The 16,529-nt window shown below is 46.5% G+C and overlaps 1 protein-coding gene across 1 annotated transcript in view; it reads right to left on the reverse strand.

Moving 5' to 3' along the window:
• Positions 1-1,366: 1,366 nt before the first annotated feature.
• The window catches only part of ACOX3 (acyl-CoA oxidase 3, pristanoyl), a 34,380-nt gene continuing 19,217 nt past the window's right edge, over positions 1,367-16,529 (reverse strand). The window contains exons 9-18 of the mRNA XM_054172426.1: positions 15,420-15,602; positions 13,815-13,937; positions 12,599-12,719; positions 12,005-12,124; positions 11,209-11,322; positions 8,587-8,702; positions 6,622-6,796; positions 5,680-5,747; positions 4,416-4,502; positions 1,367-2,883 (exon numbers count right to left, since the gene is read on the reverse strand). Coding sequence (XP_054028401.1) covers positions 2,764-2,883; positions 4,416-4,502; positions 5,680-5,747; positions 6,622-6,796; positions 8,587-8,702; positions 11,209-11,322; positions 12,005-12,124; positions 12,599-12,719; positions 13,815-13,937; positions 15,420-15,602 — 1,227 coding nt within the window. The 3' untranslated portion in view covers positions 1,367-2,763. The remainder of the gene's footprint in view (positions 2,884-4,415; positions 4,503-5,679; positions 5,748-6,621; positions 6,797-8,586; positions 8,703-11,208; positions 11,323-12,004; positions 12,125-12,598; positions 12,720-13,814; positions 13,938-15,419; positions 15,603-16,529) is intronic.

The following is a 16,529-nucleotide window of genomic DNA, read 5'->3' on the forward strand; positions in this document are numbered from 1 at the left end:
TACAGTATCACAGTACATTAGAGCTTGGAAGGGATCTCCAGAGATCATTGGGTCTCCTGCCAAAGCAGGAGATTAGGCTGGAAGAGGGCAGATTTAGACTGGAGATTAGGAAGAAATTCTTGAGAGTGAGGGTGGGGAGACACTGGACTCCAATGTTGGACTCCCTATGGATACACAAACCAGTTGAAGATAGGACTCTAGGACTCCAGGCTATCTAACCACAGGTATTTACTTGTGTTGATCTATTCTTTTTCCATGGGATGATAGAACCTGTTGGGCTGCAAACCAGTTCAAATAAATCATAGAATCAATAAGGTTGGAAAAGATCTCAAAGACCATCAAGTCCAACCTGTCACCCAACACCTCATGACTAAACCATGGCACCAAGTGCCACGTCGAAGCCCCTCTTGAACACCTCCAGGGATGGTGACTCCACCACCTCCCTGGGCAGCACATTCCAATGCCTAACAACTCTCTCTGGGAAGAACTTTCTCCTCACCTCCAGCCTAAACTTCCCCTGGGACATCTTGAGACTGTGTCCTCTTGTTCTGGTGCTGGTTGCCTGGGAGAAGAGGCCAACCCCTTCCTGGCTACAGTCTCCCCTCAGGTAATTGCAGAGAGCAAAAAGGTCTCCCCTGAGCCTCCTCTTCTCCAGGCTAAGCAACCCCAGCTCCCTCAGCCTTTCCTCATAGGGCTGTGCTCGAGGCCTCTCACCAGCATCATTGCCCTTCTCCGGACGTGTTCAAGAGTCTCAATGTCCTTCTTAAACTGAGGGGCCCAGAACTGGACACAATACTCAAGGTGTGCTGGGGTGTGTTTTTTTCAGCAAAGGCAGCTCAGGTTTTGATTGTTTCCTACTGCCCAACAGCTCAGCAAAGAGTTTCTGTTGGGACATGCTGAATTCTGGTGCCTCACTAGACAAGATGAAAGAAGAGAGGCAGAAAGCACACCGGCAACACTGACTGTTTCTGGGAAAGAATCACCTGTTTAATGCTGTCCTTTCAATGCATTCTCCAGCCATGAAACATTTCCTGAGCTCTGTCACTCTTAGATGGAACCAAAGAACCCTCTACAGAACCTCTTGGTCACGTCGGGGGCAGTCTGTAAAGACTTACACACATTCATATACTGACACAGCACCAACAGCTGGGATCAGAGCATCCCACAGGGACAAGGCTCTGACTCTGCTCAAGCAGCAGAATTAAACACTGAAGTACTGAAAAGACATTTATTTCATAGCCCAAATTCAGCCCTGAGCAGCCATAAACACCACTCAGTTTTTAGTTTGTAAAAGAACCTCTTTGGCTTGAGAGGATTGCTCCCAACAGCAAGGGCAGCAGGAATCAGGTTTTAACGTTATTTCAGCTCACAGATACAATGAATGGAAAATGAATTTGCTTTCCACAGCATGTGTGGATCATAAACAGTTCTGGATTGTCAAAGCCTTGTCAGTGTCTCTTCCATTTGTGAATACACACATTTGATAGTTCATCCAGCTGAGGGAGAACTGTCCCACTCTGTTCAATAACTCCTGCCACTGACATACATCCTTATAAGGCCACATTGACAATAATTCACTTGAATATACTCTGACCCAACCCACAGCACAGTTTCTGTGTCACTGTCTCCCAGGCTTGAGGCTGGCTTTGCAGGACTGAAAATGTTCTAACCAACAAGAACACAGAGAAGCCTCCCATGTTTGCATTGCCATATGTGTTTGAAATGAGATGCATAAACAAGTTGGTTTCAATTAATTTTATCTACAGAATCAGACACAATTTAGACAGATTATCTCTAATCCCAGCCCTCCCCTGCACTGAGAGAGCAATCCAGGAGTTTAAGACAGAGGCATCTGAAGAAAATCAGACCAGCTTCACAGACTTCAAAGAGGCTGCTGGAAAGAGTCCCATCCCTGAACACAGGTTTAGCACTGTTGGTGTTCTTGGGGTTGGTTTTTGGTTTTGTTTTTCTTCAAATTCTCTTTTATGTTGCTTTTGTTCAGCTTATAGAATCACAGAATTGTCAGGGTTGGAAGGGACCTCAAGGATCATCTAGTTCAAACCCCTCTGCCACAGGCAGGGACACCTCACACTAGATCAGGCTGCTCAGAGCCACATCCAGCCTGGCCTCAAAAACCTCCAGGGGTGAGGCTTCTATCACCTCCCTGGGCAACCTGCTCCAGTGTCTCATCAGCCTCATGTGGAAAAACTTCTTCCTAACATCCAAGCTGAATCTACTCATTTGTATTTTTGCTCCATTCTCCCAAGTCCTATCACTCCCTGACACCCTCCCCAGCTTTCTTGTAGCCCCCTTCAGATGCTGGAAGGCCACAATGAGGTCTCCTCAGAGCCTTCTCTTCTCCAGACTGAACAGCCCCAAATCCCTCAGGCTGTCCTGGTTATTCATAATCCCTGGTGGGAAATGGTTTTGAATTATTTCACTTCTGTAACAGGACAGCAAAGTCCAGAGGCTGACTGAACATTGCTTTGATAGGACCTCTGCAAAGCAGCAACCACAACAAATCCTCAGCTTTATGCATTGAGCTGAGTCAATGTGAACAGTGTGCAGATGTGCTGCTCTTGCTCCTGCCATTGGTGTGTTACCAGTCCCTGAGATCAACTTGGACTTGATTTCAAAGTTGTAAGATAACTTGGCATTTCTCTACAGAATCCTCTCTCATTTTCAGTGCTTGACACGTGTTCTCCTTTCTCCTGATGTCTCCATCCACCTCTGGCCCATCCAGCCTCTTACAAGTGGTTTGCTTTACAATCTTGCCCTCAGCCTGCCCACCACAGGCTTGTTGACACACAATTCTGCCCACCACGAAGGTCTGCTCAGAGCTTTGTTGCCTTGAAGGATCTCTGTCCACATGTTTTTATATAACTGCAAAACAATCATCATAAAAAAAAGCAAAGGATTAATTCATACAGAAAATAAACCAACCTTCTGCATGACAAATGACCTGACTGGCTGGTTGAAATGAGATTGTGATTGACTTTCTAGATAGCAAATGTGAATAATTATGGCCAGGCAAGAATAAAGCACAAAGATCAAGCACAACATTTCAAAGCACGGCAAACATCAGACATCTGTGTAAATCATCCAGACCATCCTTGGCTTAGGAGCAGGAAACCAACAACCTTCCTCCCTCTTGTTTTCTAACAGGACATGAGTTGTTTTATCAAAGGTAGGGATTTGGGAGCAAGGTTATGTGAAGCTAAGCTTTGTTCCATCCAAACCTGAAGGCTGGCTCTGAATGCATGTCTGCTTTTACCTTTAGTTAATCACACTTCTGGAAAGCCAAATAAGTTCTCTCCCAGATGTGACCCAACCGAACAGAGCACAAGAAATTCCCCTCTCTTAAGCAGATTGATAATTCATCATCTTCAGCAATCTGCAATTTTATGTGGAATGGTTAAAAAAATGAGTACAGGAGAAGTGGAACCTGCAGAAGTGTCACTGGAGCAACATTTGGCAGTTCAGAATTAAATGAAGCTTAATGCTTCAGAAAGCATTGCAGAGGCTGCGCAGAGGCACCTCAGGAAGGCTACGTTCTCAGCAGCCAAATAACACTAACGTGGTCTGAAAGCAGTCAGTGATGTCAAGTGAAGAGTCTTTCTTCTAAACCAATAGAGGGCTTGGCTCTGTATCATACACCTAGAGACCTGTTTGGGTTGGAAAAGACCTTCAAGAACATCCAGTCCAACCATTCTCTAACGTTACCAACGCTGGTGCTAAACCATGGCCTTCAGCACCACATCTCTGACTCTCTGAAACACCTCCAGGGATGGGGATTCAGACACCTCTCTGCAGAGAGTCTCCAAGACTGCTTCAGTCTTTCAGAACTGCAATCCAACTCTCTCCTAATGATTAAACTTGCCAACTTTACAGAATCACAGAATCACCAAGGTTGGAAGAGACCTCAAAGATCATCAAGTCCAACCTGTCATCACAGACCTCATGACTAAACCATGGCACCAAGTGCCACATCCAATCCCCTCTTGAACACCTCCAGGGATGGTGACTCCACCACCTTCCTGGGCAGCACATTCCAATGGCTAACAACTCTCTCTGGGAAGAACTTTCTCCTCACTTCCAGCCTAAACTTGCCCTGGGACAGCTTGAGACTGTGTCCTCTTGTTCTGGTGGCGGTTGCCTGGGAGAAGAGACCAACTCCCTCCTGGGTACAACCTCCCTTCAGGGAGCTGTAGACAGCAATAAGGTCTTCCCTGAGCCTCCTCTTCTCCAAGCTAAACAACCCCAGCTCCCTCAGCCTCTCCTCACAGGGCTGTGCTTGAGGCCTCTCCCCAGCCTTGTTGCCCTTCTCTGAACATCTTCAAGAGTCTCAATGTCCTTCCTAAACTGAGGGGCCCAGAACTGGACATGGTACTCAAGGTGTGAATAGGTTTTCTTACCTCTCCACTAGCTTTACCAATGGGAGAGTTGAGAATGAAGTCAGGAGGAGCAAAGACATCAACCAAGGCGACTGCATCATCTTTCAGCTGTTTGAAAACAAAAGCCATGCATGTGGTAAGCTCTCTAACTATCTGTGGCTGCCTGGGGGATGCAGAGCAGCATGGAGATGGTTTTCATAAAGTACCTTCAGAGAACTCCCCACTCAGGTGTCTAGATCGAGTTTGCTTTTATTTCCTCCCTGGGTGACTGTGTTTTAAATACTGTTTCCCCTTGCTTCTGGCTTGTTAAACACTTTGTAATCAAGATGCCACTCCTCACACCCCTAAACCCATGCATTTTTGAACTTTAGAAACACAGCACCCGAAGTCTTCTTTGAAATGCTGCTAACCTGAGAAGAACATCAGCCAGCTGGAAAATGGAAAATGGTTAGCCATGGGTTAGCCATGAGCTAACCCAGCAGTGAAATGAGCAGGAGTGGTCTGCCCCATTTTCACTGCCTTTCCAATGAGGAGTGCAGGACCACGAATGGTAGTGTCATTTTTTGGTGTTGTTTTCTTGGTTTTTGGTAATCAAACCAGGACAGACTCAGGGTCCATAAGCTACTAAACTTTACAGGAAGTTATTCAGAAGCTATTAATGTAATTGCTAGCTGACCCACAGAGGTACAGAATAGCTGGCACAGCTCTTCCTTAGTGTTTGCAAACTGTCATTGTTTTAGAATAGAATAGAATAGAATAGAATAGAATAGAATAGAATAGAATAGAATAGAATAGAATAGAATAGAATGGGATAGAATAGAATGGGATAGAATAGAATGGGATAGAATGGAATGGAATGGAATAGAATAGAATGGAATGGAATGGAATGGAATGGAATGGAATGGAATGGAATGGAATGGAATGGAATGGGATAGAATAAAATGGGATGGGATAGAATGGGATAGAATGGAATAGAACAGAATTAACCAGGTTGGAAGAGACCTTTGAGCTTGAGTCCAACCCATCATCCAACACCATCTAATCAACCAAACCATGGCACCAAGCACCCCTTCCAGTCTCTTCTTAAACACCTGCAGTGATGGTGACTCCACCACCTCCCTGGGCAGCACATTCCAATAGCTAATCTGTCTTTCTATGAAGAACTTCTTCCTAACATCCAGCCTAAACCTCCCCTGGCACAGCTTTTATTATTATTTTCTAATTATTATTATTATTTATTATTATTTTAATTATTTTCTCACAGCAGACACCAGTGGAAGCTTACCCTGCAGCACAGCTCCAGAACAGCATTCTGGATAAACTTCCCAGCACGTTCGCCTTCAGCATAGCCACCTGCAAACACAACACAGAGAAGTTTGTGCCAGGTAAGATTACACTGATCCAAGGGCTGGAGCACCTCTGCTACAAGGACAGGCTGAGGGAGCTGGTGGTGTTCAGCCTGGAGAAGAAGCCTCCAGGGGGACTTCAGAGCTGCCTTCCAATACCTGAAGGGATCCTGCAGGAAGGCTGCAGAGGGACTTTTCATGAGGGTGTCTAGAGACAGCACAAGTGGGAATGGTTTGAAGGTGAGGGAGAGCAGGGTTAGGCTGGAGCTTAGGAAGAAGTTCTTCAGTACCAGGGTGGGAGACTCTGGAATAGGCTGTGAAGGGAGATTGTGGATTTCTCCTTCCTGGGGGGGTGTTCAATGCCAGACTGGATGAGGCCTTGAGCAGCTGAGTCTAGTTGAGAGGTTTCCCTGCCAATGGTGGGGAGGATGGAGTAGTTGAGGTGACTTCCAGCCTGAGCTATTCTAGGATTTTATGATACAATACTTCTACAAAGGAGCATATTAGCTCAGTATTCAAGAGACTAAACAGGTGCTCCTGTGCAACTGAAGTGATTCCTTCATTAATGAGTTGACTGCAAACCAATGAATCTAAAGCACTGGGAGCTGTTTGCATTAATAGCTCCACTACAGCACCTTGCTGCCTCTCTCTCATTCTCTCCCCCCATCACTGCACCACAGCAAAACTTGTGAGCTGTCCATCACCTCTGGCCTAAATGAGAGTATTTTGATTACTCTGTCACTGAAAATATTGTCCAGGTTTTCTAACACACAGGCAACAAGAAAATGCTCTAATCTAAATCCTCACTAGGATCCCCACTGCTGCCTGGTCAGGACTTTTACAATGTGACACGCACAGAATATTCAGGGGGCTTATCTCACCTTGGTAGAGCACAGCTAGATGCTTGCTTAAAGACCAGAGTCCATAGAGAGCGCAGAGATTCTTCAGCACTGGCTGCAGAGCAGGTGGGATGCTGGGGTCATGTGTGTAGTCATGGTACCTCTGCAGGGCTGTCTGCTCAATGAAGGCAATGGCTAAGGACCGACAGTAGTACACCTGAGGAAGAGGAAGGAAGGACAATAAGTGACAAAATGCAAGGAACCAGCCCTCAGCTGGTGCCAAATGGCACTACCCTGCTGAAGTCAGTGTGTCTGACCACACTCACACCAAAATAATCCAAGGATAGGCTAGGAGCCTCTTCCAGATCTCCCACAGCAAACCCAAATATTATACATTAGTCAGCCCCGGGGCTGACAGGAAAGTGCTGCTTGATGCCCAGAAAGTTTTAAATCACTAAGTACATGTCTTTAAAGCACAGCTGGGAAATGAGTTTCAGATGTTTTTGAGGCATGCCATTTAAAATAAAACATCCTGCTGTCCTGAAGATGAATGTAGGCAGAACAGAAGACCTCAGGTACAGCCTAGCTCAGAAGCAGATCTGGGCCCAAGTACCTCCAACCTTTAGCAGTCTGGAACATAACAGACAAGAGAACCTTTGCATTTCTGAGCAAATCACCCTCTCTAACACACAGGCCCTGGCACCAGCCTCCCAAGAGCTGGCCACCTGACAGGCAACCAGATTTGAATTGTTAGCAAGTCCCACTCCGCATCTGATCCTGCAGAGTTTTGCTAATAGCCTGCTTCTGTGGTAAGAGCAGGGCAGATCTCCCCCACTCTGGCAGTGGTTTCACACAGCCCATCCCCTGCTGAAGCTAAGCTGGCTCCTCCTAGGTGCAGAGTTGACTGTAGTGACTTCCTGGTGTGTTTTAATGAGCTCTGCAGATCAGGTGAATGCCAGTGGCTATCCTCAGGGTACAGATGTCTCTTGTGACAAAGGACCAGCATCCCTTCCTTGGCTGGGAGCCAGTTTTGCTCGTGGAGGTAAGGGAAGAATTTGGGGAGCTCGGGGATAAACACAGGAGCCTGGACTGAAGCCATTCCTAGCTGTTAAAGCTCTCTGATGGGAGTCAATCTGCTCTCTGTGGATTGTCAAGGTTTCCTTTTTGGGTTCCAATGCTGTCAGTCTGGTATCTTTCATGAGTGCTTTGCACTATAGAAATTAAGAGATGGAAAAGACCCATTAGGTCATTGAGTTTACCTGCCTGCCAGAGCAGGATTCTTTCCTACAGTATGTATTTGGCCCTGAGAGCAGATGGAGATGGAATAACCAGCCAGTAGATTTAACAGCAGTAGATTTAGTCTTCAGAAGTTGTGCTACCAAAATCACAGGCAACACCCAGCACAGGCCTGTGACTCTTCTGAAGGGAAATGCATCCTGCAAGACTTCTGCTGTCACTGTTCTCCTGCTACCACTGTCAACATAAAGCACTTGGAGAGGTGTTAGGATTTTATCTTATTGCTTCTTGATGTCTACAACTACCTGAAGGGAGGTTGTAGCCAGGTGGGGGTTGGTCTCTTCTCCCAGGCACCCAGCACCAGAACAAGAGGACACAGTCTCAAGCTGTGCCAGGGGAGGTTTAGGCTGGATGTTAGGAAGAAATTCTTCCCAGAAAGAGAGATTGGCCATTGGAATGTGCTGCCCAGGGAGGTGGTGGAGTCCCCATCACTGGAGGTGTTTAGGAAGAGACTGGATGGGGCACTTGGTGATGAGATGGTGTTGGGTGATAGGATGGACTCAATGATCTCAAAGGTCTTTTCCAACCTGGTCTATTCTATTCTATTTTATTCTATTATGTTCTGTTCTGTTCTGTTCTGTTCTATTCTATTCTATTCTATTCTATTCCTTGACTTGCTGCTTTGTGCTTGAGGAAACTGTACTTCATGACACAAGAAGATAAAACTAACAGGATGAAAATCAGTAAATAAGAAAGATGAATAAGGGTTACCTGACAATTGTTTTTTGCCTCAAAGTCACCTCTCCCAGACTGCTTCTCCTTGCTCAGCTTCAGGTCACTTTCTCGGAGCAGGTAGCAAACCAGCCATTGATATGCTGCTAAAGCAACTGGGGAAAACAGAAAGCCAAAATCTTTAACATTCACATTTTTAAGGCAAGAAGTGCCATGCAGAATCTGCTGCAGGCTCAGGTTTTGTTACCAGAGATGAAGGGTTGAAGTGTTAATTAATCAATCCATTAACATGCTGTCAGTGCAGATGCCATCAGTGAAGATGCAACCACAGAATCATAGAATCATAGAATCAACAAGGTTGGAACAGACCTCAGAGATCATCAAGTTCATGAAGTTAAAAACTACTTGTTAGGAACAAGTTCTGCACTGTGAGGGTCCTGGAACACTGCAACAGGTTGGTCAGGGAGGTGGTTGAGGCTCCATCCCTGGAAATATTCAAGATCAAGGCTCAACAAGGCTCTGAGCAACCTGATCTAGTGGAGGATGTCCCTGCTGACTGCAGGGGGGTTGGACTGGATGACCTTTGGAGGTTCCTTCCAACCCAAACCATTCTTTGATTCTACTTCACCATAAAGTCCTTGGATGGATCCTGCTTGCTTGGATGGATCCTGCTTAGCTTAAGGTTTAATGCCTAAATAATATTCTGCAACTGTGAGTTTTCACATGCTGCCTAAATGCAGCACCTCAGCTAACAGCCCAGTTTCTAACAGAATAGAACAATAAACAGATTTGAGTATCCTTAACACTGCAGTCTGGTTCAGAAGGTTTTCCAGAAAAGCAGAGAGCACATTTTTTAGGTATCAGTTTCTGTTCTGCTGGATTTCACAAGTTGGAGACATACAGCAAAGAAGCAAGCAAGCAGCTGTTCTGAGCTGATCCTTTCTCTTATGAGCCTTTGCATTTTGAAGTTATTTAGATTCTATCCCATAGCTACTTTTTGATGCTGTCTCACTGGGTGCTGTGCATTGCTATCCAAAGCTCAGCCCTTCTGCAATTATGGCTTCAAACTAGAGAAAAGCAGATTTAGATTGGATGTTAGGAACAAGTTCTGCACCATGAGGGTAGTGGAACACTGGAACAGGTTGCCTGGGGAGGTAGTTGAGGCCCCATCCCTGGAGATATTCATGGTCAGGCTAGACAGGGCTCTGGGCAGCCTGATCTAGTTGAGGATGCCCCTGCTGACTGCAGGGAGGTCAGACTGGATGACCAGTGGAGGTCCCTTCCAGCCTGGACCATTCTAGGATTCCATGATTCTAAGATTTGAGCACTGAATAAAGATTCCTGAATGTTTAGGAATCAACTCAATTGCTCCTTGTATACTAAGGCTGCAGTGTCTTCTCCCAGCATGTTCTCAGCTTCACAGACTCCCTTCTGCTCAATTCCCTGTCACTGTCTCATTATCTGCTCATTTCTTTGTTAATTTGTGCCTCCAAGGGCCACTCTGTGCTGACAGTGACACAAAAATGGGAATGGCATCTCATGTCATACTTGATTTAATTAGAGGAGAGTGAGCCAGAAAATCTGCAGGGAATTTTCTTTCACCATTACTCATTTCTCCCCATGCAACCAAAAGCAACTGCCCAAAGCAGACACATTAAAGCCTTTTCAACCTGCTTCTAATCACTGGTATGGTGTTTTGAAGTGACAGAAGGTAGTGGCAACTCATGCTCCTTACAACAGTTTCATAGAATCAATAAGGTTGGAAAGGACCTCAGAGATCATGAAGTCCAACCTGTCACCCAACACCTCATGACTAACTTGAAAACAACAAGTGGCAAAACCCCTAGATCACAAAGGCAATTTTAGAGGAACAAAAATGGAAGTGCAATACCCACTGTCTCCCCCCATGTCAGAAGTGAGGCTGGGGACAACAGGACACATTTTGAAATGCAAATAATGCATGGTGCTAGTAAATGTAAGTGCATATCACATGAAGAAAATCAGCAAATAGTAATTATGACAAATATCTAGCAGAGGCTGAACCTCACATCTCGGAATTTAAGATTCCAGAATCCCTGCAGGAGCAGGGAATCATTCTGCCCCTGCACTCAGCACTGGTTAGGCCACACCTTGAGTCCTGTGTCCAGTTCTGGGCTCCTCAGTTTAGGAAAGATGTTGAGTTACTGGAAGGTGTCCAGAGAAGGGCAACAAAGCTGGGGAGGGGTTTGGAGTACAGCCCTGTGAGGAGAGGCTGAGGGAGCTGGGGTTGCTTAGCTCGGAGAAGAGAAGGCTCAGGGGAGACCTCATTGCTGTCTACAACTACCTGAAGGGAGGTTGTAGCCAGCTGGGGGCTGGTCTCTTCTCCCAGACAACCAGCACCAGAACAAGAGGACACAGTCTCAAGCTGTGCCAGGGGAGGTTCAGACTGTATGTTAGGAAGAAGTTCTTCACAGAAAGAGAGATTGGCCATTGGAATGTGCTGCCCAGGGAGGTGGTGGAGTCACCATCACTGGAGGTGTTTAGGAAGAGACTGGATGAGGCACTTGGTGCCATGGTTTAGTTGATTAGATGGTGTTGGGTGAGAGGTTGGACTCGGTGATCTCTAAGTTCTTTTCCAACCTGGTTAATTCTGTATTCAGTGGAACAACAGCAGAAGCCTACCTGAGGAGTCCATGCAGTCTTCAACACTGCTGGCTGCGAATTTCCAGCCAAGGATACGATGATAGTCTTGCAAAAAGTTTATTGTTCCAAAAGGGGATTCAAAAGAAGCTTTATCTGAAATATCAAAGAAAACAGTAAATGTTTTATGAGAAAAAGCAACAAGACCCTTTGGAACCAAAAGCCATGCATACAGCGGGTAGGTCAGCTGCAATTAGGACATCACATTTATTCCATTATGGCCTAGCCCTGCCAAAAGAGGACTGGTGGACAAGACCTGACATCACTGCCTGTAGGCCCCATAAGAGTCAGCTCCTATTGCTGAGCTTTCCAGTTGTGTAAGATGCTGGTGAAGCTCCCTGCTAGCACATGGAACCAAAATGGTTTTCCTAGAGAGTTCCCAAAGTTGCTTCTGGGTGTTGCTGCCAAGCCTGGTGATGGGGACTGTTTTAAGCACAATAAGCAGAGGGGATCCAGACTTACAGTGACTTCAGGAGCAGTTCCACTGAACTAGCCTGCACTTCTCAGGCAGTAAGATGTTACTCAGCCTGATTAGGGATGGCAAAACATCCTGCTGGCTTTGCCAGACTTAGGAGAAAGAAGCCTTCCTGCAGCAAGTATCAGTGCACTGTGAGTGTATCATATGATGGAGCCTGCAGCACATTTTGTATGCTCCACCAAACCATTCAATGACCAGGATGAAATTACCTCCTAATTCCATTAACCACACACAGCTGGGTGCAGCATAGGACCCTCCCCCCCCCCCCCCCCCCCCCCCCCATACACAGTGGCAGTTTACCTCTTATGCAGCTCATCCAGCTGATTAAGTAGTTGCTGGTTTGCTGGATCAGGACGTTGTTGTCTCCCTCATAGGTGCAGTTGGGGTCGTTGTCGTTGCGGATCTCACCCAGGCGATTCACTTGGCAAGAACAAGGGCACAGCTTCATACATTGCTGGGGGTTCATGCAAGCTAAGAGAGGCCTCTCTGGGGCTAAATGCAAGGGAGTTGTCTGCTCCTGTGTGCTTATCTATTGGTACCAGTGAGCTGGAAACTCTACTGTTTAGCTCGAGATAATGAATATATGGAAAGATTTTGGGGGAGTGTGGCGCTCACCTTACAAGGGGAATTTTCATCTACAAAGCCCCCAGCCTTGTTTTGGGAACTGAGACAGAATCAAATGGACAGCCTGCCTAAATGCCAGTGCAGATGCTGCATGGGTTTAGTTCTTTGTGCTATCAAGTAGAAAATGAACTTTAAAAACAGAGACAAGAGCAAAAGGCCCTTTGCAAACACGGTGCTAACATTCGGACACTGTGATGCAACAGCACTCCAAGAGCACCTCAACATAACCAATCCTCCTCTGACCAGTGTGTGCAGTTGTCTGTGACTTACTGGCAAGGTAACCATGTCCTCCACAAGCTTCTCTGCACTCCTGGGCTGCCTGCTGTGCAGTCCAAGAAGACAGTGGTTTGCTGGCAGCGGATAAGGCATGAATCTCACGTCCCATATCAGCCTTGGTGAAAAACAAGTTACAGGTCACTGGTAACTTTAAGTCTGCAACCAGTCAAAGCCATAGCTGTGTACTGCTTTATAATGAAGAGAGAAGTGACTGGAAATGCATACAGAACTTTTACTGTGCAAGGACAAAGCCTGTTTTTTACTGCCACCAAAAGAACCCCAACAACCTGCCACAACTAAAAAACCTTCCACAGGAACTTTCTCAGATGGGACAGCAATGATTTTGTCCCAGGTAAAGGACACATCTTAGCTGTGCAGCAGACATGGCACAGTCACACTTTTGCTTGAGACTAGTGACTGCACTGGAGACACCCAGAGATAAAGTATCTGATTGAAAACACCAAGCAGATTTGTCTGTGGTTTGTGCAAAGAAGAGAAGCTGGAATCCCCAGCTATAAGTACACAAATCTTTCATGAGCTCTGTGGGAGCTGAAAGAAGCCTGAGTGTCTAAGTGAGAGCTGAGCAATATCCAGCCCATGTGTAGGTCCTAACAATTAATACTGGCAACATTTTTAAACATCAATAAACTGGCTATGCTGTTAGAAAACTGTCCTGGAGCTCTTTTGGTTGAGAATTGGCTCTTGCACAGAGAGATCAGACTTGTTTGTTCTGTGGAGGGCTGATTTCCAGTGGTCTGACCGTGGATCAGAAATGCAGCATTAAGACTCAAAAGTCTTCACTTCTAATTTTCCCTCCAAACATATTTACCCTAGTGCATGAATGTGAATTGCAAACTCAAAGCAGAGCCCCAGAGTCTGGGTAGGAATTAAGAACACTGTCATGGCAGCTTTGATACATGTCCCCTGCAGTAGCACTAACAAGAGAAGCTGAATTTGCATTATCATCATATATTTATGACAAGGAATCCCACAAGGGCCCATAGCCTAAATCCCACAGCAATCAAGGAATCTTTAACCACTCCACCAAAACCAATTTGGATGCTTTTCTGACTTCAGCTTCCATCAGTGCTTTGTATCTCCCACAGTTCCTAAGACACTGCTCTTGCATTCTGGATTGTCAGACACCCTAAAGCAGTTGCCAGCTTATGATAGTAAGAACTCCAGAAGAGCAACTGTGTGGATATCTCACCTGTCTCTGACTCCTTTGCTTTGTCAACAAGCCTGCATAAAACTCTATGAAGTTCCCAAAGAGGGATTTGGAGAGGTGATCCAAGGCATATGCAGCAGCCAGGTAAGGCAGCAGGCGCCATTGCTGGAATGAAAGGGACACAGAGTGCATTGCAAATGACAGGCATTGATCATATGTAGGAGCCTGGAGCAACGGGGTTGGTATCTTCACCCTTGTAACAAGTGGTAGGATGAGAGGACATGGCCTCAAGTTGTGCCAGGGGAGGTTTAGGTTGGAAATTAGAAACTGAAAGGGTTCTCAAAGATTGGAACAGGCTCCCCAGGAGGGCGGTTGAATCCCCATCACTGGAGGTGTTTCAAAGAGGCAGAGATGTGGTGCTGAGGGAAACGGTTTAGCAGCAGCCTTGTGGAGTTAGAGAGCAGTTGGATTCCATCTTAAAGGTCTTTCCCAACCAAGATGATTCTATGATTCTGTATTCTTTATAGTGATCTATATGCAGCTGTCTCAGTATGCTGAACCATCCCATTTGATCTGCCTTGTTCCAACTGGAAAACTGAGATCCATGGAGAAGAGAACTTTATAACCATCTATAAACATAACACCTTGTAACTACACACAAGTTACAGTGATTTCAGTCTAGCTCATGACTGTGTGATAAATGCACTGTTATAGCAGTGCAAAAGTTCCACTAAGCTTTGGGGCCCAACACCAGGGACATGTTCAAACCACCCCAACACTTCCATGGGTGAACAGCAGACAGCCTTTCTCTGAAGAGATTACTACTTTAGGGACAGATAGAACACAATTAACCAGGTTGGAAAAGACCTTTGAGATCAAGTCCAACCTATCACCCAACACCATCTCATCAACTAAACCATGGCACCGAGCACCCCATCCAGTCTCTTCCTAAACACCTCCAGTGATGGTGACTCCACCACCTCCCTGGGCAGCACATTCCAATGGCCAATCTCTCTTTCTGGGAAGAATTTCTTCCTAACATCCAGCCTAAACCTCCCCTGGCACAGCTTGAGACTGTGTCCTCTTGTTCTGGTGCTGGCCGCCCAGGAGAAGAGACCTGGCTACAACCTCCCTTCCGGTAGCTGTAGAGAGCAATGAGGTCTCCCTTGAGCCTCCTCTTCTCCAGGCTAAGCAACCCCAGCTCCCTCAGCCTCTCCTCACAGGGCTGTGCTCCACACCCCTCCCCAGCTTTGTTGCCCTTCTCTGGACACCTTCCAGCAACTCAACATCTTTCCTAAACTGAGGGGCCCAGAACGGGACACATTACTCAAGGTGTGGCCTAACCAGTGCTGAGTACAGGGGCAGAATGACCTCCCTGCTCCTGCTGGCCACAATGTTCCTGGTATTTCTAGGCACTTCAGAGAAACATGAACATTTTGAGTTTTGCTATACCAAGAACTTAGGTCAAACGCCAGGAGAAGGTCCCGAGTTGGAATGAACCCCTCCAGCTGCACTACAGTGACACTTCAGATGGCACTGGCAACTTTAATTTCAGTAACCTCAGCGCTGCTGTTTTGATCTGCAGAAGCTCTGAATCCTGAGTATCATTGCATACAAGGCTGTAGGTGTGAATTCCAGAGTCCTCACCTGTGTTTGGTACTCCAGAACCGGGATTTCTTCATCCTCGGTTGGCCCAAACTGGCGGCGGGCTGCTGAGAAGCGAATGGCAATGGACAAGGCAAGCTTTAAATTGGTGAGGGAAATGGTTGTGATCATAATTCTGCCTGTGGACAGGGATCCCAGAGATGCACTGAAACGCTCTTTGGCATCCTGGAAGGACAAAAGGCACAGACTGAATGGTGAGGCTAACGTTCTGTTTAGAATCATAGAACTGTTAGGGTTGGAAGTGACCTCAAGGATCACCTTTTTCCAACCCCCCTGCCATGGGCAGGGATGCCTCACACTAGAGCAGGTTGTTCAGAGCTATATCCAGCCTGGCCTTCAAAACCTCCAGGGATGAGGCTTCCACCACCTCCCTGGGCAACCTGTGCCAGTGTTTCACCACCCTCACAGGAAAGAACTTCCTCCTAACATCTAATCTGAATCTATCCACTTCTAGTTTTGTTCCATTCCCCTCAGTCCTATCACTACCTGACATCCTAAAAAGTCCTTCCCCAGCTTTCTTGTAGCCCTCTTCAGCTACTGGAAGGCCACAATAAAGTCTCCTAGGAGCCTTCTCTTCTCCAGACAGAACAGTCTCAACTGTCTCAGTCTGTCTCCACAGCAGAGCAGCTCCAGCCCTCTGCTCATCCTCATGGCCCTACTCCAGACACCTTCCATCACCTCCAGATCCTTCCTGTAATAGCAGCTCCAGAACTGGACACAGTACTCCAGGTGGGGTCTCACCAGAGCAGAGTAAAGGGGGAGAATCACCTCCCTCAACCTACTGGCTGTGCTTCTCTTGATGCAGCCCCCACTGCAGGGACACACCTCTGGTAGCATGAGCAGAAGCCCAGAGGACTTCACAGTTTTATGTCTGATAAGGCATTCAGGCAAGACTCAAAGCAGGATCTCTCAACCACATTGGACTCAGTGGGGTAGTGCTAAGAGCAAGAAGTCAGTAAAATCAGCAAAGTGAGTTGTGACATCTCTGAAAGGCAATTAAAAATCCAGCAAACTGACTGATGAATTCATCCACATTCATCCATTCAGCATTACTGAAGTCCAGGTGTCTGTTTCTGCCCAGGCTCTATTTCT

This window comes from Dryobates pubescens, chromosome 23 (genome assembly GCF_014839835.1).
Source record: "Dryobates pubescens isolate bDryPub1 chromosome 23, bDryPub1.pri, whole genome shotgun sequence".
NCBI classification, from domain to species: domain Eukaryota; kingdom Metazoa; phylum Chordata; class Aves; order Piciformes; family Picidae; genus Dryobates; species Dryobates pubescens.